The 22,485-nt window shown below is 38.7% G+C and overlaps 1 protein-coding gene across 4 annotated transcripts in view; it reads right to left on the reverse strand.

Annotated features, from left to right (window-relative positions):
- The window catches only part of nlgn1 (neuroligin 1), a 382,894-nt gene that overhangs the window by 12,232 nt on the left and 348,177 nt on the right, over nucleotides 1–22,485 (reverse strand). For all 4 annotated transcript variants that reach the window (XM_044199636.1, XM_044199635.1, XM_044199633.1 and 1 more), the window contains 4 exons: nucleotides 6,499–6,711; nucleotides 4,689–4,955; nucleotides 4,232–4,593; nucleotides 2,124–2,284 (listed from right to left, as the gene is read on the reverse strand). In XM_044199636.1, coding sequence (XP_044055571.1) covers nucleotides 2,124–2,284; nucleotides 4,232–4,593; nucleotides 4,689–4,955; nucleotides 6,499–6,711 — 1,003 coding nt within the window. The remainder of the gene's footprint in view (nucleotides 1–2,123; nucleotides 2,285–4,231; nucleotides 4,594–4,688; nucleotides 4,956–6,498; nucleotides 6,712–22,485) is intronic.

Below are 22,485 nucleotides of genomic sequence, written 5' to 3' on the forward strand. Positions count from 1 at the left end.
CAGTTTGCAGTTGCAAAAGCATATACTTCAGTAGTTGCTATAAACCAAACTAAGAACTAGCAACTATATTAATCTTATTTACCATTTACTTTTGGTAAACATCAGAGTTAATTCATAATAATAAATAAATAATAATCAAAATAACACAAGAATGAACTCTGTAAATGCAGGTCAGCAACCCCATATGAACTCCCTCCTTATTTTCAGTTTATACAGAGGAGCTTACAGAGCACATTCCACGTGGGATCCTGTGCTAAATAGACCCACTTACACTTAATCTGAGCAGAACAGAGCCAGCCAGAGAGCTATGGAGGCCCATTCAGACCCACTGAGCGCCCCATTGTCTGATAGTGGCATATGGAGCCAGCCAGACCTCATCAGGAACACGCTTAACCATTCAAATTGGTGGCATAAATCTCCCAGGTACCCGGCATTCCACGTCAATTTGAGGTTATATATGTAGATCATTAGTGCCTTTCTGTTCCCCTCAGGGCTACTGGGCAGTGCACAGAAAAAAAGCCAACGTCCCCCCATTATGCTCTCGAAAAACAATTACGGCCATGACTATATGCTGAAAGGCAACGTGAGACAGAAGGGGGGAAAAAAAGATTTTAATTTTGTCCCATCGAGAATGTCACTCTTCAGGCTACAGACATTAATTAAGAATGTATTTGAAGATATGTAGAGGGTATCTGCATAGAATACCAATTACACTGTACAGTCCATAAAATACGAGAGCACAATTGACTACTCCTGGTCATCAAATGTAGGTTAATATTGTGGAAACACAATTACAATGAAATTATCAATTAGTTCATGGTCTTGTAATGGCAATTGCATGCTGATCAAGTGCTGTAAGAGCGGTTTCAGAACAAATGCTTACAAAAATTGTTTAAATAACCCTTTGGCTGACTTTTTATAGAACTATGTTATATAGATGAACATGCTGAAGTTTGTAAATCAGGTTTCTCCATAAACAATGACCGGACAGATGATTTGGAGAATCAAATATGCAAAAGAATGCTTTTTATCAGAATCACACCATAAATTGTGATTATTATTTCATAAAGTCCCATTTGGTGTTGCAACATATATAGTATATTTTCCATTCCTCCTTTTCTGTGGCACAGCTCTTAAAATTTTGATGATGTCTAACTTTTAAGTGTTCTGTGCAGCTCTTTGCAAAAATAAACTAAATGAGGTTTAAAGTTTACAGGAAGTTCTACATTAAAAGAAGCTAGTTTGACGCAAAATTTGTCTTTGTGTAGTTATACAACAGAGGCTTGAAGTAGATATCAAAAAAACACTGTCTCAGACCTTTCATTGTCTTTTGAAATTAACATGTGTGGCATAATCAATTTCGTGTGCTAACACTCTTTGAGTTCATTCAATGCGTTTACATGTACTTAAGTAACCAGGTAACTCAGAGAAACCTGGTTACTCTATTGGTATGAGCACCAGGTAATCTCAGCCCAATTCCACCTAACTTTTAAGTTTAACTTTAACTCTCTTCCAGAATGCAACATTAGAGAAATATATATTATTTGTGATTGCAGATTTTAATGTATATTGTTAAACATAAAGTCATGACTTGATTGCCTCACAAAGACTGCAGCCACAATAATGACTGTAGAGTTGAGTCAAAAGGCTGGGCTACTGGAGAAAGCTGACTGTGACCCAGTTATTTAAGTGCCTGTAAGTGCACTGACTGATTGAAGTTGATGTTAGCTATCTGACAAAAGCATGGCAAAAAGGATAAAGCTAGCTAATGCACATTATCAAACATTAACAACTATAAAGGCTGTGTAAAAAACAAAAAAATAGACAAAACTTCTATGTAACTATTACAGACATCAATACTGGCATGAAAGGGTTTAGCCATTTTTTACAGCAGAATAAAGTTTGAGTTGGAGCTACATCATTTGGTGCACTTAACGCATGAACAATGTGGACTGGTAGCTGCAGAGGTGCCAGTTCACCTCCTGGGCACTGCCGAGGTGCCATTGATCAAGGCACCGAACCCCTAAACTGCTCGGGGCACCGGACTGACACCAGTCCATGGGGATATAACATGTAGTGAGTTGTATTGGCCCTTAGGAGCCAAGTTAGCAGTGTCACCATACCCTGTCTTGGCGAAGTTTGTCCAGTAGGTCATGACCACGGCACTGAGCATCACGTCGTTCTTGGAGAAGTTGCAGGGAAACAGCTCTGTTGGTCCAATCATCGGTAGGCCAAATACATATGGGATCTCATCTCCATGTGCTGCGTCTGCCCACGGTGGTACCTAATGAGCAGCAGATGAACCAAATCAGATCAGTATTATTACATTTATGTGACAGATACAGGACATTGAAAGACATTATTTTTGGTGCTGACACACACAGACAGATCAAATAAGCTGAGAAAATACTATATTTTGAGAGAGAAAAAGGGAAATGAGATACGTTTAATATTATTTTGCCTACCATATCTGGCCCTCTATTCAATGTATTACAGAGAGAGACAAGAGGAGAAAAAACGGATGGTGCAGATACTGTAGAAGAGGGTGGCTTTGAGCAGAATTTTAAACTAAGATGTTGGAAGTACATGTTATGCGTTGTAGCCTGTTGAATGAAAAACATGCCAAAAGAAAATGTGAGATTTAATCACCACTCCTCACTTTCTTTCAGGACTGCATGATTAGTCAGCATAGTTGTGTATAAGCAAAAAACAAATATGTGGAAAGTAGTTACACAACTAAAACTAGGAGTAAGGAGTTAGGAAGAAAACTAGAAAAGTGTCACTTCATAGGCTGCAAACTAGTCAGTTACAATAATGTAACCGGAATAAAATTAGACTGTGTTTTCTGCCATGAAGTACTGTCTCTTTGTACTGTAAGGCAACCTGACTTCATGTTGCAAAGCAATTAAGTTGTGTGCTCTGAAACAATCAGAAACAGATTTCTTCCCAAGTCTGACAAAGATACCTATTCTAAAACTCTGTACAACAGGTTGCCTGCTTTTCAGTAATGCTCTTGTTGGATTACAGTAATTATAAAAAAAAAAAAATTGTGTGCAATGATTCTGTACAATTAAATCCTCAAAATGTGTTTAGGCTTAAGAAAATCCAAATGCAGAGGCGGTGCAATTGCATACAAAGTCAATAGAAAGACACGAATGGAAGCACAAACATGCTAGTCTGCTCTTGATGGTGCAAGACATTTCTGCACGAGTGGAAAATAGTTTAACTTCCTTCGTACATGTACAGAGACAACTGGTGTGGGGAAAAATAACAGGAAAATGGAAGTTCCTGGTAAATTCTGAGATCAGTGCAGAGTCTAAGCAGTCACAAATACAGACACACTCCACACACACACATAATTTGTGCATGCTATTTGCTAGAAAGGGCTAACATTTGTACAGTACTACTATGGCTGTTTGTAGCAGATAATAGTTCAAATTTGCGTAAATAAAGTGAGCATGAAATAAAGTGAAAATTGCTTTGTGTTTAATTTCATTGCTAGCTTGTTCATCAAATGAAATTGCCCTTTCAGTTCATTCAGTGTCATATTGCGTTCATGTTAGCCAATTTCTGTTTCAGTAGCAAGTGACATATTCATCCCGCTAACATCTATTTTGATCGACAAGAAAGCTCCAGTAGCAGTTGGTAGGAGCAATTAACTTAATCTTTTTCATAATAATCGAATAATAAGTTGATTTGAGTTGTTAATTCTGTAAGTTGACTTGCAACAGCCTTGTAGAGCTGCGACGACCTCATCCACACTTGGCGCCATTATTGTGGCAATTATTAATTGATGTAGCTAGGTAGATAGCTAGCGATGTAGGGAGATAATTGTACCATTCTTAATCCCGCCTACAAAATTCGGTCTCGGTCGACTGTTTCTCCCTCTGGGGGCCATCAATGACCACCGAACCAGACCTATTTGAATGACCAAAATAAGAGATGTGGGTGGTGTTTCAGAGATCTGGAACCAGACTACTTGAAAGCACCTTCAAAGTTGATACAATATGAGTAACTGATATAAAATGCTACAGTTACCGGTAGCACCTTTAAACATAAAACTTAGTCTTTATAATCTGTTTGATCTCAGATTATGGTTGTATGGTTTTGTCACTGAAAGCTTTACCCACGGAGACAAAGAACAAGCCAGCAGTATTTTGTAACTTTTATCATTACTGACAATCCATAAACTAGATATAGGTCTAGCATTACCCAGACAGTAGAGACCCACCTGTTCCGTCTGACAGTGGTGGTAGAAAGCATAGAAGTATGTCGGTGACCCAAAACTGGAGTGCAGGTCAGCTGTGGCGACAGCTGGTGCCACCCACTGGTGATCAGTGAAAAGGGCCAGCAGTGTCTTCCGGCGTGTTTCCGGGTTGTGCCTGTCGGCCCAGTCTGTGTACATGAACTTGATGGTCTCTCGAAGGATGTCTTTACCCTCTGGATAACCATAGAGGTCATCCACAAAGCTGGACACGGCATAGTCAAAGTCGTTAGCCTGAACGCCGTTTTCGTTGTCCACGATAAGCTCAACGAACTTAAGGCCCTCGCCCTGGTTAACTCCCAGCATAATATCGTAGTTGAGGAACTCACCTTGAAAGAGATGGAGCAGATAGTTGTTAAAAATTACAAAGTTAGTGTAAAAACATTGTTTGAAATTGCTGGCTCTGAGCAAAGTGAATTGATACCTTGCTCCATGAGTATCTGAGGGTCATCAGGTATAACATCTCCATCAATAACAGGTCCAAAGGCGATGTGGTAGCGGGCTGGCTGGATGTCTTGATCCACCAGCTCCTTGTAGTGTTTTCTCTGAAGGCACACCACAAGCTCTACAGTGTCCTCCAGGTTACAGCCCACCTTACGGGCCAGCATCCGGGCATACTTGGCTGGCTGAAAACTGACAGCCCAGCTGGACAGAGCAGTGCCACTCTGGGCAATGGCCCTCTGGAACAGGCCTGGAGATGAAAACAGCAGAGGGGCAAGGAGGAAGGAAAGAAACAAATTACGATTCGGTAACTAACATAAAACAAACAGATATAATTTGAGAGCATCAAAATCTACACACAAATGCCCATGCTGGCACAGCTGCAATTGAATAAAGACAAAATGTGATGAGAATCAGGCAGGAGATCGAGATGAAGTAAATTGAAGTTTTTCCTTAAGAGTTTTTGGGCTTTTTGCCTTTGATAGGAACAGCTGAAGAGAGGGCCACTGCGGTAAAGACTCAGCATTGCATATGGTACGCACACTCAACCAGGTGAGCTATCGGGGTGCCCCAAAGTGAAGTTTAAGGGCTAAATCGTAGAAAAGGTTTCAGTCGTAGTCATCTGGACACTGTTTTCAGAATCAAGACGTTTCGGCTCCCATCCGGAAGTCATTCTCAATTGTGAAAAATGGTCTGAGAACTCAGAAATTTAAGCTACTCTGTGTTACTTAAGCCCTGCCCTCAGGAAGGAGTCTTCCTGAGTATCTGTTGATTACCCTGCCTTTCTGAAAACAGTGTCCAGATGACTACGACTGAAACCTTTTCTACGATGGAACACTCCTGGACGAATGAGGGACTACACCGTCTTTAAGGGCTAAAATTTACTCCCTCAAAAAGGCAAGGTGCCAGAAATATTTGTCTTACAAGGATAAAAATATATGAGGGCTACCAATCACACGAATCATCTTTTTCTTAAAAGTCTGCTTGGTTAAAAGGTAAGGCTGGTAAGCACACAGCCACTGTAGTATATTTTAAATCAATCTCACATACACAATCTGCAAGGTGAGTGTTGGTAGTGCCCAACAAATGCACTGTTTCCTCCTGTTCGAGTGATGCTTGCTAAAAACTACAGTGCCTAGCTGTTTTAGGAAATTGGCAAACCTTTTAAGAATAAAACTTTGTGTCCCATTTTTTAAAGATTTACATATTACATCACCGTGTCTCTGTCTTGCTTGCAGTATGTGTAACAACTGACATTTTAATGTATATAATGCTATTTCTGGGTGAAAAATACAGAATTTGACTGAGCGAAGGCAGTGCTTTACATCTACAGTAGGTTTGTGTTTATAATGTCTGTACCGATCCAAACTCCTAATTAGTCAGGGTGCATTCACACCACGCATTCTTGGAACTGTTTATTTCACCTCTAGTGTTTTCTCTTGTTTGTTTGGCCAGGTGGAAACAACACTATCTGAACTCAGGTAGCATCTCATTATTGCGGTTGAATATTGTAATTATAGTTACATGCAGGAAAAGCAGCTCCTACATGAGAACAAAAGGCTCCATTCAAGGCACAAAATCATACGTTAACACACATGTAGCCAAAACAAATGCATAATAAGTTTGTTGTAAGTTTAGTTTGTTAAAAACTAAACTGTGAACTGTGTTGAGTTTCCTCTGTGGCAAGCACAGTGACGTACACACACTGACGTACACATTAAGTACTGCATTAATACATACTTAAATATACATGAAGATCCCACATGAATTCCCCAGTGACTTGTGATATTTACCTTTGGTGGAGTTGCTCCAGCGGTTGCCCTCAGAGTAGTGAGACAGCGTGAGCAGGTTGACACAGGAAGCTCCGGCGCCTGAGCCAAACACAGTGATACGTAACGGGTCGCCGCCGAAGGCTGCGATGTTCTCACTGGTCCAGCGCAGAGCCTGGATCTGGTCCAGCAAACCGTAATTCCCTTTGGCTGCCTGGTCACCTGTACTCAGGAACCCTACACGAGACGACAAAAGACAGAGGAGACATTAGTATTACCCTTCTTTTTTTGTTATTAGTTTCTTATCCAGAAGGGTTCAGTCGCAGTAATATCACTTGTTAATGTCAAATGTTAATGTCTGTAGGAAGCCCTACACGGGTTAACATAGAAATAAACAAGTTCAAAGCAAATAAATTGATTTGACAAAATGTACAAGTAAGGTACAAAAGAACAGCAAACTCAATAAATAATTTAAATAAATGATCAGTTGTTAGAATATAACGAGTGAGAAAGAGAAGAGATGAAGAGTGACAGTAGACAGGACCGAGGAGGGGAGTTAATGTATGTAGTCATTTGACATAAAAAAGTGCTGCAAAACCTTTTTAGCTCTATAATTTTCTTACTATGGAAGTGCTCTGTAACTATGTAATTATCAGAAGCAGTACACCAGCAGTTATTGAGTTTGCCTCAAACTTTTCATCGCAGGGTTAACTTGGATAGACAAAGGACAATCAGAAGAAAAGTTAACACCAACATGACTTGAAATGGATCTTAGAGCAGATAAAAAAATGTACATACAGTGTGTGACAAATTTTGAAGAACTTTTGTTTTTCTCATATGGTAAAAATCTACATTCATACGTTTGCAGTTATTTACCCCTCATAAAATGAAAAGTGAAGACCAACTGGGACACAACTATTTACTTTTCTTTTTGATCTCCTTGATTAAAATAAAATAAACAAAAATCTACTTTTAGACCATCCGGGCATAACTACCACTAGATAACAAGGCATATTTCTCCGTTGTACAAGGAAAACCAACAAGCCTGGCTGTTTAATAATTTGCTGCAATAAAACAAGAGTTATTACCCTGTAGAGCTACTTAAAAGTGGATACGCTAAATATAACACAGACAGACTCATTTTGGAGAGAGACATAGCTAAATCTATGATCCAGCCCCAAATAGAACTTACAGTGGGATGATGATGATGATGATGATGATGATGAGATAGTCATGTGAGTCATGAAAACATCTCTTTGTTTGTTTTGAGTAACATAGATCTGTTTTCTCAAAGCAAAGAAATAAAAGAAAATATGAATGTAATGTACTGTTTCAAAATCATTTCAGTTGGCCCTGTTGCAATTCGTCAAGCAGGGAAAACAAGGGAATAGGACCCAAAATGCAGACACCGAGGCAGAGCAGGTGCAGTTCAACAATTTAATGAAAATACAAGGGTTCACATGGATTTGTCAGGCAGACGGTGGTCAAAATCAGGGAGGCAGTCGAACAAAGGCAAAGAATACTAACAGGGAGCAGACAAAATCCAAATTCCAAATTCCATGCAAGGTCCAGAAGAAACAGAAGAAAATCCAACACAATGCGAAACAAAGGCCGGGCCGCTTGGTAAGTGGGCAATGATGAACTGACACAGAACAAAAGAAGCTAACAGACTTAAAATACACTCAATGAGACATAGTTGAAACTGATCAAAGCGGAGCAAACAGTCAAAACTGGTGGGAAAAGCAAACAAAGAATGGAAGTAAAACTACCAGACACATGAGGGGAAAAGAGCATTTCAAAATAAAACAGGAAATAACTACACTACAAGCCTAAACCATCAGATGTTCCATTTTTGTTTTAGCGCCAGAAACAGGTTTGCATAAAGCAGAAACAATAAATATTCTTCAATAATTAGTTTCAGCCTTATTTTCCTAACTCTGCATCTAACTATCACATCTTTAAATTAATTAAATACCATTTATTATTACAATCCAACCCGAATGAAACTCAGTTTCGACTTAAGGTCTTTTATTTTGTGATAAAGGTGGAAATGTATAATAATAACTGTTGTCTCAACAAGTCACCAAAAGTGTAACACACGTCAGCCACATCATCAGTGATAAAATGTATACTTTTCTGAATTGTAGTGAGCGTTTTAAGTAAATTAAATTGCATGTCTAATTCATATTTACATAGTCTTTTTCAAGTAGTACTACTATTATAAGTATAAAGGATATTTCTGGTTTATTACAACCTATTATCTTATTTTTATAGTTTTGGCCATAATTTCTGTTAGTTATTATAACACTGTACTCACTAAAGTAATTGCTGAGATCTGGGAACACAGCGACATTGAGACAAAGAAGTCAGATTGGGGAAGAAACACGAGAAGTCAGCCCATCAAACAGGTGTAAACAAGCCAAAGGTTTAGTTATATTATTGTATAAAAATCACATTAAATGAAATGTTGATAGCATTCCCTTATTGGACAGGAAAGCTGTGCCCACACAACTACAGTAAATATGGAAGGTAAACATTGTAAAGATATTTACATTATTATTTGGATAATAATTTTATTGTTTACCATTAGTTTTCTCTTTTAAATAAGTCTGGCTAACCTTGGGGGGGTTAGTTTAAAACTTGTCCCACTCGTGTTTCTTTACCCAACACAGTTCTTTTTAGCAATGCCGCCGTGTGGGGACCATTGGCCAAAACTACAAAAATAAGACCCAGGTTGTAATAAACAGGAATAAACTGCAACATAGTAATGCAATAAGTAATGAAAATTCAAATAGTCATGCATAATTTAAATCTTTGGTCTTTTGATATAATGGGCTGATATAATACATTAGCGTATTACATGTAAGTCCTTACGAGGACCCATATAATCACAGGATACCAACCTTCTTCACAACAAAACCACTTCCTCTCCATCCCAGCATCAACTCCAGCCCCACCTCCATCTACACTCCAATACCCCATCTTTTTGTTTTCCTGTTCAATTAAACCTCTCAGGCCCTCCTGGTCAATGCTGCTGCATAAAGATCCAGCGCTAGCGAGGTATGAAAGTTATGATCAGACAAGGCACCTCAAGTATACCCACAGGAGAGTTCAGGTCTTTTAGAGCAATTTCATGTCCAACAACCCCCACCACTGTCACCATCACCACCTCCCTCTCCCTCTGATTTCCATGTTAAAAGCGCCATTACCTGCTGCAGGCATCCATGGAGTCCCCCACACCCACCAACCCCAACCATGACCCTTACCCCTCCACCCCCCATGCACACACATTTCCTCCTGCCCCCTTATGTTTTTATTCTCACCATCGTTCCACTCTGTGGCTGAATGGAGTGCTCATTACCAGGTATCAGTCAACACTACAGTTCATTTCCACAGGGATGCATTCAGGCCACATGTATAGAGCCATCTGTAATGGAGTAATGCCTCTGAGGAGGTATGTGCTCTTGTAATAGACTGCAGAAAGGAATGATGTCATCACTGCTCTGTGAATATTTACTGTATGTTTTAGTCCATGTCTTTAAGGTGAAAACCTTGCATACTGTAAATTCCTCAGCATGAACAAATAAAGGTTAGTTAAAAAACATTGAGAAGCACTAGAATTTTATTTCCACAGCACTAATTCCATCAGTACAACAACAGATTCATGTCATTCTCCCCAATCCGCTGGTTTTGACACACTAATTAATTCCAACCACTTCTACTTTTCAGTTCTTTTGTTCACTGTTAAGCTACTGTCAATAAAACTCAACATTTCTTCAGATGTTTCACATTAAAATAGCTGCAGGAATGGGAGGGAATATGCCTTTTTGGCTGCTGGAAGTGAAATTTCATGTAGTATGTGTTTAGTGTCAGTGACAGCAGCTTAACAGCGACCAAAACATAAATAAATGAAAACAACAAAAAGAAAATGCAACGTTGAACTGAAATTAAAGCTCTTTGCATCAGAGTGGTGAGTATGACTTTGAGTCGTACTGATGGGATTAGTGCTGTGGAAATTTACACTATCCTGAATGTATCAAGACAACAGGTAAACGTGGAGGAAGTGTTGAGTTTTACATTAACACTAAACAGCATTAACAGAAAATTAGAGCAGATAAAGGAATTGTCTTAAATATAAGCCAGTTTCAAATAAAGCCCTGGTGCTCTCTACAATCGAGGTAAATAAAGACATATATTGGAGAATTTACAGTATTATACATCATTATTAGTCTGAATGTGTCATTTATATCAGTTCAGATTAAGGAATCCCATTGTCATACCAGATATATCAACCGATTGTAAAATAAATATGTGATTGATCAAGCTGCATAATAGCCATCATATCAGAGGCAGACAACACAGAGTAAACCAGGTACGATCAGCCTCAGCTGTACTTTGTGTTTGGTGCTAATGAGAAAATGTTTCAGTATGCTGACATTCTAAATTAAGATGGTAAACATGGTAAACATTACACCTGCTCTAACATATGCATGTTAGAATTGTCATTGTAAGCATATTTGCATGCTAACGTTAGCTTTTAGCAGTGTTGTATCTAAATACAGCCTCACAGGGCTGCTAGCATGGCTGCAGAATCTTAGTGTTGTTAATAAAAAAACAATATTGTTCCCATATATAGGTCTAACCTACATGTACTATGTGTACAAGATTCATATAAACTTGCAATGTATGGTAAGCCATGATGAGTGTATATGTGTATATACTAAATCAATTCTACACATATTTTTCATTACAATGGCATCAGAAATATTCATTATTTTTATTGCATATTATACAATGATATGAATTAATATGACTTTTATGAGATGTATTTATGCATGATAGAACATATGATTATAGTAACCATAATGTATATATTATGTTTATAATGGCTTGATAATGTCCTACAATGTCCTCTGAATGGTACTTAATATTAAGTATAACTGCTGAAATGCTGAAATGTTTTTTTAATTGATGGAAAATATAGAGTAATTTGATAATGTGTCTTGTAAAAATGATATATATGGAGAGAGGATACACACACACATGCAAAAGCAAAAACGTTTGTTAATATATTCTGTCATGATGTCATCAGTTCACAAGTAGCATCCCACTGTACATAAGCGCTCTATTTCTCACAAATGCACACATTTGCTTCACACATATACACCACTGAAAGCTCACAAACATGTTTCATACAGTTTGTGTAGACTCCCTCACAAATACAGTACATTTGCGTCAACACACTCTTACTGACACCCACAGAAAGGCATGTTCCTCGGCTGACTGTTTAATTGAGTTCAATCCTTTTCTATTCCCCTTCCACTGGCTTATTTATTTATTTGTGTGTTTCTTGATCAAAGCCTAATCTTGGGGAGGCAACAGCAGCCATCTACAAGAAAGATTTTAACTGATTCAATTTAGCTGCAGTGCAGGGATGGGCTGGCAATCACAAAGCGCGAGGCAGGAAGAATGATTAGTACGCCAACAGTGGTGGGGCGGCAGGGCAGGGCTCTCCCTCCCTCTCTGTCTCACACACACACACACACACACACACACACAAGGGTACTCTAATGCAGACATGTTGAGATACAAGAGCCACAAATGTGCATACACAGATGCAGATGCAAACAAAGCACAAGCATGTTGTTTGATTTGGAATAGTTGAGGACCTAATTCATTCACGTTCTTTAACCCTTATTCTTAATCTTAATCTTAATTCTGATCTTAACACTAAAACCTCTCAATCCTAAACCAACAAATCAATGAGACACTATACTAACAAAATGGCTGCAGTTTGGAGAATTCCTTCATCTTTTATATCCTTGCGAGGACATTCAGTCCTAATGAAGCAAATGGATGGACACACATGCGAAAGCACAGGAGCAGTGGCTGCAGGTTGGAATGGCTAAAACAAAAGGGAAGCTGCAGTTTTGAACTGACTTGCACTCACTTACAGTCCATGGCTACTGCTCTTTTAGCCTTGGTAATGCAGCAGTATAGAATAGACAATTGTCAGATTTGCTTGGTTGTGAGTAGATGTGGTAGGAAAGCTGCTCTGGATTTTAAGATACTGCCTACATGCATGGAGTCATCCAGCTACGTCTGACTAATACCCCATTCATGTGAAGCTCTTTTCCTGAACCTCTGATACACATGTAATCTCAAATACCTTCATGTTTTTGTTGGCACCATAACAAAGGCCACCTCATAATGGCACAGTAGGAACACAGACATTCTATACTTCCATCTTTTCATAGTTATGATTAGCATAATGGGTGTCATCCTAGGCAGGTATCTAGGAGTACAGTATGACGAGACAAAACAGGCAAATAAAAGCAAAGAAGAGTGGGCTAGTAATGTGTCAGGTAGAACTGAATGAGGACTGGCTGCTGCTGTAAAAAAAAAAAAAAAAAAAAAAAAAGAAGTCTAACAAAAGAGGAGAAAAGCAGCTGATTGGGAGGAAGGTTGAGAAAGGAAAGGGGAAAAAGAGAGAAAAGGTCATCTCTTCAGTACAGTTAGATTTAGTGAGCTTGCTAGCAAGTGTTAGCAAATGAGTGTAGTGAGTAATGTGCTATTCCTTGGTACCAAGTTAAAATAAATACTGATCTAAATCAGAGACCGACCAGAGAGTGTTTTTTCATGTGCATACACATCAATGTGCTTTCTTATAAAATGCAATGGTATGTTGTTTTATGAAAAAAAAAAAAATTTAAATATGTAGACACACTGTACATTCAATGGAAAAGATGAACCACATTCTCTTTCTTTCTTTTTTCCCAATGTAAAAAAAAAGAATCAGATTTGATGATGCATTTGAATCAGAAGAAGATTATGTGATATGAAAACTGTGGCAAGTAAGTAAGAAACAAAATCTTAATTTATACAGCAATTTTTTAGACTGAATTTACAAAGTGCATAACATAAGGCACTGTCTCCCTTTTTTCTCCCTCATAGTTTTAGAGTCTTCAACATGTCACAAGACATTTTTTTTTATTACTTTGTGACCACTCAGATTTATCTTGCAACCCACTTGGGGTCCCGACCCTTAGATTGGGAGGCACTGACATTAGGCAACAAATTTATGTTAACAAAAACAAAAAAAAGTCAAATTTAAAGAAGTTAAAACAAAATCCAATATTAGAAATTAAAAGAAAAAAGACCAATGCAAGTAAAATCAAGTATAAAGTAAAACACTTGACTATCAACTTTCATGGCATCGAACTATAGACGACGAATTAAATATCTCAACATTCCAGTTTCCTCAGTGCTGAATGGCGTTCACAGTGAGGCTTTGACGACGTGCTGTAAATGATGAGGTTTAGCAGGCTTTCAGCTCCTATTAGGCCAGACACGCTGCATTTTCCTCCCCTGTGTAGTATAGATCATATGTGTCTATGTCTAAGGTTTGGCTAAAAGCCACCGTCCGTCATCAGTGAGACTGTGATTCAGCCACCCGGCCTCTAAGCTCCCTAGAATGACAATATTAAGGTGAACCCTGATCCAGGAATCCAGCTTTTATCCCCACTATCTCTGTTGAACCTGAGAGAGAACACTAGACGAAGAAAAAGATGGAATTTTTTTTAATACTTCTTTCTCTGCACACATCTATTTTTCACAGTCATGGTCTGTATACCATAATCCTCTCTCTGCTCTCTCTCTCTCTCTTTCACTATCCGTCCTTTTGATTCTTGATGTCAAGAAAGACAGAATAAGAAAGAACATGCAGAGGAAAAGGGAAGCAGGTAAACTGTAGCAGCAGATATGGCCTATTACAGTCAGTGAAATAAAAAGAAAAGTCAGAATTCAGAAAGCAAAATGAAGGAGAAGTCAGAGAAGAGGTTAACGAGACAGTGGGGATGGAAGAGACAAAGCAATGGGGAGGTGGAGGAAATAAGCGAAAGACACAGAAAGAGCGAGATAATGAGACTTAAAGACCATTGCGTTTGCGTCTGCCATTGTGTGTTCCTAATGATGAATGATTTATGGATATTTTGTCCAACACGTCCTCATACCTAAATGACAGAATAGGTCTTTTGCCAATGAATAAATAAACACACGGTTATCGTTGTGAACGGTCACAGTTTGGTCAGGTTTAGGCACCAAAACTGCTTGGTTAGGTTTAGGAAAAGATCGTGGTTTGGGTTCAAATAAGTACATCATTTACGTAAATTAACTTACGTAGCCAGCGGTAAAGGTCCTGTGCCGATATGGCGAACAACAGTTGCTTATGTAAACATCCAGAAGTTATGGAGCAACATTATCATTAATTTTAGTCATGCTTCTGGCCACCTGATACATTTAATTCCAATATTCACTCTTAGCTCTGTTTTTGGTCTTTACCAATTCCTTCATCTTTCTGCCGTTTGGTGCTGAGGAGGGAGTGTACACCGGGTTTTTAGAGCTTATTTGCTATAAAGAGCGGCCTGCTGAGAGTGAAGAGTACAATGACTGGTTCATATGTGATGTTTAACAAAAAAGACCATGTGCTCACTTTCTATACACTCCTCCCACTCCTCCCTGCCCTACAGCCTGTGGTTGTCTGCTTAAAACAAATGGTGCAAAAGCAGCTCCAAATATTTACAGTGCTCCATCTATATCTGCTCCCTCCATACAACAACCGCGAAGACAACGGCACGCCGAGGGCAACCAGCTGGGGAATATGCTGATGAGGCACAAAGCATTTCTCACTGGAAATAATGAATGCGGAGCTACAGGATATTCACTCATTCAACCTTTATTTAGACAGCACCGGGGACAAACACAGAGCAAGTTCTCATTTTCAGGTGTGCCCTGTTTGCATGATGTGGGGATCAGCGGCAAAATGGACTTCGGCGAATGTATTATCATATGTATGAATGACAAAAAAAATAGTAAAAATATGATGTACAGCGATGTAAAGTAATCTTTCTACAAAAAAAGATACAGTTACAGTGACATATTGCAACACATAAATTAAAGCCTTTTATGTCTTAACTGTCTCAAACTGAGAAAAAAACCCAATCAGTCATGTCACAGCAGCTGTTTTTAACACCTTGATATGTCATCATCATCATCATAATGTTAGTCTAAGTAATTAATAGTAACGTGATAAAAATCTCTCTACTGATACCATTAAAATATGACATTTTGTAAGCTGCAAAGACACAAGATATTATATGCCAGGTAATTTTACATTACACCTTAAAATATAATTTTAAGAATACAGGGATATAGAAAGTAACTAGGCTGCAAATGATTTTCCTGGCTGTCACATACTGTAGCTATATCAAATACATTTTATCACTGAGGGAGGGCAGTGTGCCTTGTTAAGAGGAGAAGAAAGCAATGCAATGGGAAGAAAAGGAGTAAAAAAATTGTTTGAGATGACTTTGGCAAACATTGTCAAGTAAGTCAATCGTAAAGTTGCTGTAATTCATTTTTCTGTACACTTGGGGGTAGCAGAACAAGGTGAAAACACAACATTGACATATTTTCACTTTATAAATATAAATCACTATATGATGTGTTAGCAAACAGTTGCCTATTTACACATCCAGCAGACACAGAGAAAAAAGCGTAACTTGTTTGGATTCCTGTTTCCGGCCACTTGACAAATGTAAGTCCAGTATTGATTCTCCTTTTAGCTCTGCTTTGATCTTCACCAACTTCTAAGAAAATTAAAGGCACTTTAGCTGCTAAACGCTCCACTGTGTTCACCAGTTAGTTGCTAGCTTTGTCTGTCTTGTCTTTGTATCTGCTGTTTGGTGCTAGCAAAGAAGTGTACAGTGGGTTTATCAGAGCTTTTTGTTGTAAAACAGCTGCCTACTGCTGCAGAAAAGGTTTGACGAACAAAGAGTTGAAAGATGCTAAACCACTCAATAGCATTGAGCAGAACTACAGAGTTGGGTGATAATTCTCTGTGGGTTCATCATTACGAGCGACCCATTTCACATTGTGCATACTCATTGTTAACATAAAAATATTGATCATTGCAGCTTTAAAAGCCATATATTCTCCAGTTGGTGGAGACCAAAACACATCTAAAGGAGAGTGAATACTGGACTTACCAATGCCAGAAACACAATTCCAAATCAATGGTAATGTTGCTCTGTAATTGATAGATGTGTAAATGTAAACCAACAGTTCGATAAAAGGTTTTCCATATCAACTTATAAGGTGATACATGTCAGTGTTGTGTTTACAGCTAGTTTTGCTATTCCCAATTGATCAAAAGTGGTCCGTTGCATTGCAGGTTTAAATGATCCTAAATACATCCACAGCAGAGAAGGAAATATCACCTTTGACCTAAGACAGATAAACACTAACTGTAGCGGTTTTTTATATGGACAAGTGACAATTCCCAGTCAGTCTTGCCTAGAAACGTGTATCTAGAGGAAGAAACACACAAATACACACAACTGAAAAGATTAAATGTTTGAGTCATTTTACCTTTGTAATCCACTAACTAATTCAGTTACAAATATAGCTGCTGTGCATATGTGTGTGCACGTGTTTGTGTGGCTTCATTTGCATTTGAAAGGCACTACTTATCTTCAGTAAGTAAACCTACGCTGCAGAAGTTAAATGTCCATTTAAATAATACAACCAGAGAAAGAGCGAGAGATAAGGCCCCGGCACACAAATGTGTATGTGTCAGTGTGTGTTGAGTGCGTCATCATTCAAACTATGTCATTATAATCTTTGCAGCTGACAGTGGGCAAAGCAATAAACTGGTGGCAGTGTGCTGATGAGGAACTCATCAGGAATAACTGAATAATACAGAATATGTAAAGATAGAAAAGCTCAAACTCAAGCTAAATCAATGCTCTGTTAGTCATTCTACATACTGGCTGTTACAACACACACAGCAGGTGCTGGTTAACATAGCATGTGACAGGCTGTAAGTCAGAGGTGTCTAGTACTGTAAATATTTTATGGTAAATGCTGTATGTCCCCCGCGCTCTGCCAGACACCAGCTAATATTTCAAACACTAATATGTAGCAACACCTCAGTGTTTAAACACAGCTATCTCTTCCTCCATCTATTCATCCGTCCATTCGTTCATTCATCCATCACTTTCCGTCTTGCTCTACATTCATCTCCCATCTCCGCTTCCTTGTCTATCAAATCTCCTCTCCTCTCCCTCTCTATTTCCTCCCTCCCTCCCTCCCTCCCTCCTGGTGCAAATCAAATTAAGCTGTCAACTTCAAAAATGAAATGAGCCGCCATTCATATTTCTTGTTCTGCACAAACACAAACATGTGTTAATTTGTGTCACTGCCCTAACAGATTTGCCTGTTAGGGCAAGCTGGTATAGATTACCTCCTTCTGCCGGGTTGAAGGCGGTGAGGGAGTGGGGAGGATTTCTCTGTGTGGGTGTGGATGTGATTAAACTCAAGCTATTCCAGCCTTGTGGAGTGAATACATAATAGCCCATGATTAATAAAATGTAAAAAATGATTAGGCCTTGACTGCCGCAATATTATCGAGTATTTTACTCCTCAATGCATAGAAAATGACACTGACATGTCAGTAAATGACAGACTGGACAAATGCACAAATGACTGATGATTAAATGAAAAGAAACAAGACAGAATTACATGCTTTGTTTAAAATGGCTTTTTAGGTACGTTGTTGACATGAACGGTAAGATAATTGAACAACTGTGACGTAGAAATTAGGTAGGGACCCGTTTAATTAGATCTGTTAACAGTACTAACTAGAGTAGTTTGAAGTTACCCTTCAATGGGTAATTGGACAAATGTCATGCAAAAACACAGTTACTAACTAGGCGGTTCTTCTTTTTGAGGCAAGTTTCTTAAAGGTGTACTTAGTATTGAACTTCCGTAAAGTTGCGGGACAAGAGCCAGATTTAAATGAAAAGAATGGTCAAAAGTGATGCAGCAGAGGCCCAGATATCCAGATTTTTAGTCCCTAGTATGAGCATATTTTGATTTTTAGTCCTTTGTATGAGCAAAGCTCCAAAAACAATGGATCCTACACTTCCCATAATGCAACAAAAAGCACTTCCACTATGAGGTGGGCAGGTTTCTCTTTAGCAATTAAAGTTGCACTTATTGGTTGGCACACACGTATTCCATTTTTTCCACCTTCCTTCCTGACAGCAATTTGTTGCCATTCATTAAATATGGAATGAATTAGTTTGACATGGATTTGCAATGAACATCATGTCTTTTTTTTTACTGTTCTCAAAGTTATGCTATCACTGAATATGAACGATTTCAAAGTATGAGAGATTTATTTGTGCATTGCCAGTGAAAAAGGTCTACATCCCAGCTGGACAGGTATTAAACCACTATGTACATTATGCCTTACAGAAGCTTCATTCTGTCGAGTAGATTCTCTTTTTTTACTTGAGCACTTCGAGATAGAAGATTCCTATCTGTAAAATAATCTGAAAGGCTTCTCCTTGATCTGCTGTGGCTTGGATTGTACCTCATTTGTACTTCGCTTTGGCGCTTTGGACTAAATTGTCTGCCAAATAAATAAATGCAGATGTAAAATAGTGCACTTGTTGTTTCCTTGATGTGAACAACTTTTGGGTTGCCAGGTTGCCCTGAAGATATAGTGGGGTATCTGAAAAACGTTTAATGGTCTAATCTGACAGTTTTACCCATATGTCAAAGCAAGAAAGGACTTATCCTTTATTGTTGATTTTTTTTTGTAGAATTACTTTGAGGGTTGGGGACATTACAAAAATGTCCTCTAAAGACGCATTAAGATGGCGGTAAAATGGCATGTGGCCCTCAAAACATAGCAGGTGTCAAATATGGGTAATGGAGTTGTAATTGCAGGTTGAAACCACTCACAATGCATTATCACGATGCAATAACTTTGTTAGAAAATAATAAAAAGCAGACACGTGTAATGGAATTTTCTGCAGTTTTCAAATTTCTACAAGTTGGTTTTTATATTGTGCTGTAAAGACTAGAAGCCGATGGCTACATGTAAGAACACTTTTAAGAAATCACAATACATAATGGTGTGACTGTGAAAAATGTTGACTGTAGTGTAAAGTGTAACTGATTTGTGGTAAATAGGTTAGAAACATACAACAGTAGTGTGACTGTGATTACATATGTGTGGAAGTATTTGGAAAACATAAACTTTCAAACAGTATATATGCATTAAGTGAGTATATACGGGATGCATTATTTTCTAAAAGTACTGACTAAGACCCAAGACAGTGGGTGCACTATTTGGCACTTGAAAAAAAAAAAGCATAGCAACTGCACAATCATGTAATATTACAGAAATACAGTCTGAATAATAGAATAGCACAACACTTTAGATAACTTTTGTTATGAATTGGTGCTATATGAATAAAATTGTATTTAGAAATTGAGGCATTTGAAAGGACAATAAAAGTACAGAGGTGCAGTTTGACAAAGTATGCAATTACAAGAAGAAATCACATTTGGTACGTTTTTTTTTCTGATTGTAATAATGGCTTCAAATGAATGAAAAAAACATATAGTAGTGAGTCAAAAAAAACAAACCTCGGCAGGATGAGAAGAGGTGTGGCTGTGCCACTTCACTACGGGATGGGAGGGGAGGTGTGGGAGGGATGCACACTTCCACAAGCAAAATAATATAGTGTGTGTGTGTGTGTGTGTGAGTGTATGAGCATGTTTGTGTATGCGTGTGTGCATGTGTTGAGTCCTGATGTGAATGGTTAAGCAGTTTCCTTTCTTAGCACAGGAACATTATTAGCATATAGGGAGGACTGCACCCCAGAGAGTGAGAGATGAAAACAGAGTGGCAAAAACCAAACAGAGAGAAAGCACGACATTTTAGTGAGCGAGCAGAGAGAGAGAGAAAGAACAAAGAGTGTGAGAGGTAGATGACAATGTGAGAAAAGGAGTGTGGGAGGTGCCAAGAGAGGGAAAAAAGACAGGAGTAAAAAAGGAAGGCAGGTAGGAAGAGGGCACTTTGAATGGAACGTGGCATTTCAGAAAAACATGAACCCTGCATAGGAAGTGAAGTCAAAGATAGCTCTGACATGTTCAGTCCTGTAGATGGGTAATAAAATAAAGATGGAGGCACAACGACGGACAGAGGAAAAGAAAGAAGAGAGAGAGATTGAAAGAATAATGCAGCCACTTTAAGATCAAAAGGCTTTGGCGAAGTTGGTGCAGAAAAGCTAGAGAGAACATAAAGTAGCATAGAGCATATTTGGTGAGGTAAGATGTGGTGTGTTTACGTCTTTAAATAGTTTTAATTGTGTATTGAAACCACTGAAATATTTATGTGTGACATGCTTGAGTTATAAGGAACAGTAATGTCAGTTAGCATCTTTCTGAAGTTTGCCAACATTCGCCACCATAAACTACTCATGCCAGGCCAAATGTGGCTGTAGCAGCCAAACCCCTGTGTTGACTACAGCTTTTATAGGTGTACTTCTAATTGGAAGAAAAAAAAGGCTACCAGGTTTGACTAGTCTGCTTACCATAGTACTAATAACACATCAATACAATGGGGAATCCCACAGAAAAAGTGGTAAAGAGAGAATTAGCAACATGCCAGCATAAAATAAACAATGGATGTGCAAAAACTAAACCTGACTTCAGAGCATACTTACATCATTAGGGTGCCTTGAAATCGTATAACGTATAAACGTATGAGAAGCAAAGCTAGCTCAAAATAAACTAAATACTTATCATTGGTTAAATACTAGTTGTCGTACCCCCAGGATGTGTTCACATCCTGATAAGAAGAATATTCGTATTCTCTAGTAAACACTTTACTCAGATCAGCACAAAGTACTGGCTCAAAGTATTGTCAGCTACCATCCTAATGCATCCCCATCAGCACTGGTCTTCAAAACCCCATATAGGTCAGACTCTAACAGCATGTTGCTGAGAGTCTTGGTGAGGTGGCTTTCAGATATGCATGTCTTTTATAAGAGCAGCATAAGCCGCTTAGTGCTTTATTAAAGGCACTCAGATGGATTCAGAGCCATGGAGCTGTGCATCACCAGCCCCACTGCTCTGTCACCGCGGACAGGAGAAGAGACCGAACATGTTATCCGAGTTATCTTAAATGAGCTGAATGAGAAACTCCGGGAAATGGTGGGGAAAGCGAGAAAGAAGAATAAGGAAAGAAAAACATCAAGTGAGAGTGAAGTTGCCCTCTGCGGTTTCTTTCTACTCATGTGCATTAATTCCGTCTGAATACGAGCTGTTGAAAGTCTTGGAGGAAATCTAAACCACAAAATGACAGAGAGGTACTGATGGAAGTAGAATTTTGAGCTATTTGGACTTTATACTGACCACATATAAAACCACACAACGGGTCGCTTTGTACTTTTTACTCCACGGCATTTTTGTGTTGGCTCAAGTTACTTTGCAGATAAGATTTTAGGTAAAAAGCAAATGATCAGCATATTAATTGCTATGCTGTAGATGATAAGACTCCACAACACCATATAAAATCAGCTCCACTTTGACGAGCTACAGCACTGAAATGATGCTTGCACATTAATAATATTCCAGTAACAGAACACAGCACAATATTATAACACTCGCACCTTTTAGCTCTATTTTAGTCCTCACCACCTCCAGCAGAAAACAGCTGACTCTTTAGCTGCTGCCGCTGCTGGAGATGAGGTTGATGCGAGCTGAGCGTACGGGTGCTGCAAAACCAAAATACCCAGCTAAAAGAGGTCACAAAGTTTAAGTTTGTGGATTCCGCACTATGAGCGTCCCGTTTCACATTACATATTGGATTCAGTGTTAATATAAAAGATGTATTGATTAGACGAGCTGTAAGGGAAGGATCGCAATGCTTCTCCCAGCTCTGCTGATACACACTGATGTGGCTGTCAAGAAGGAAACCATTACTTTCAACATCTCAAAATCCGAAAATCTGGGTGAACTTACACCTCACCGTTCCTTGTACAAGATGGGAGACAATTCCCTTACAAGTTTCCCACTGCAAGACTTTCAGCTATGAGCAAATGGATAATTGTGACATTTGAAAGCATTCAAGGCTACATCTTCCTGTGTCAA

This window comes from Siniperca chuatsi, linkage group LG6 (assembly GCF_020085105.1).
Source record: "Siniperca chuatsi isolate FFG_IHB_CAS linkage group LG6, ASM2008510v1, whole genome shotgun sequence".
Lineage (NCBI taxonomy): Eukaryota > Metazoa > Chordata > Actinopteri > Centrarchiformes > Sinipercidae > Siniperca > Siniperca chuatsi.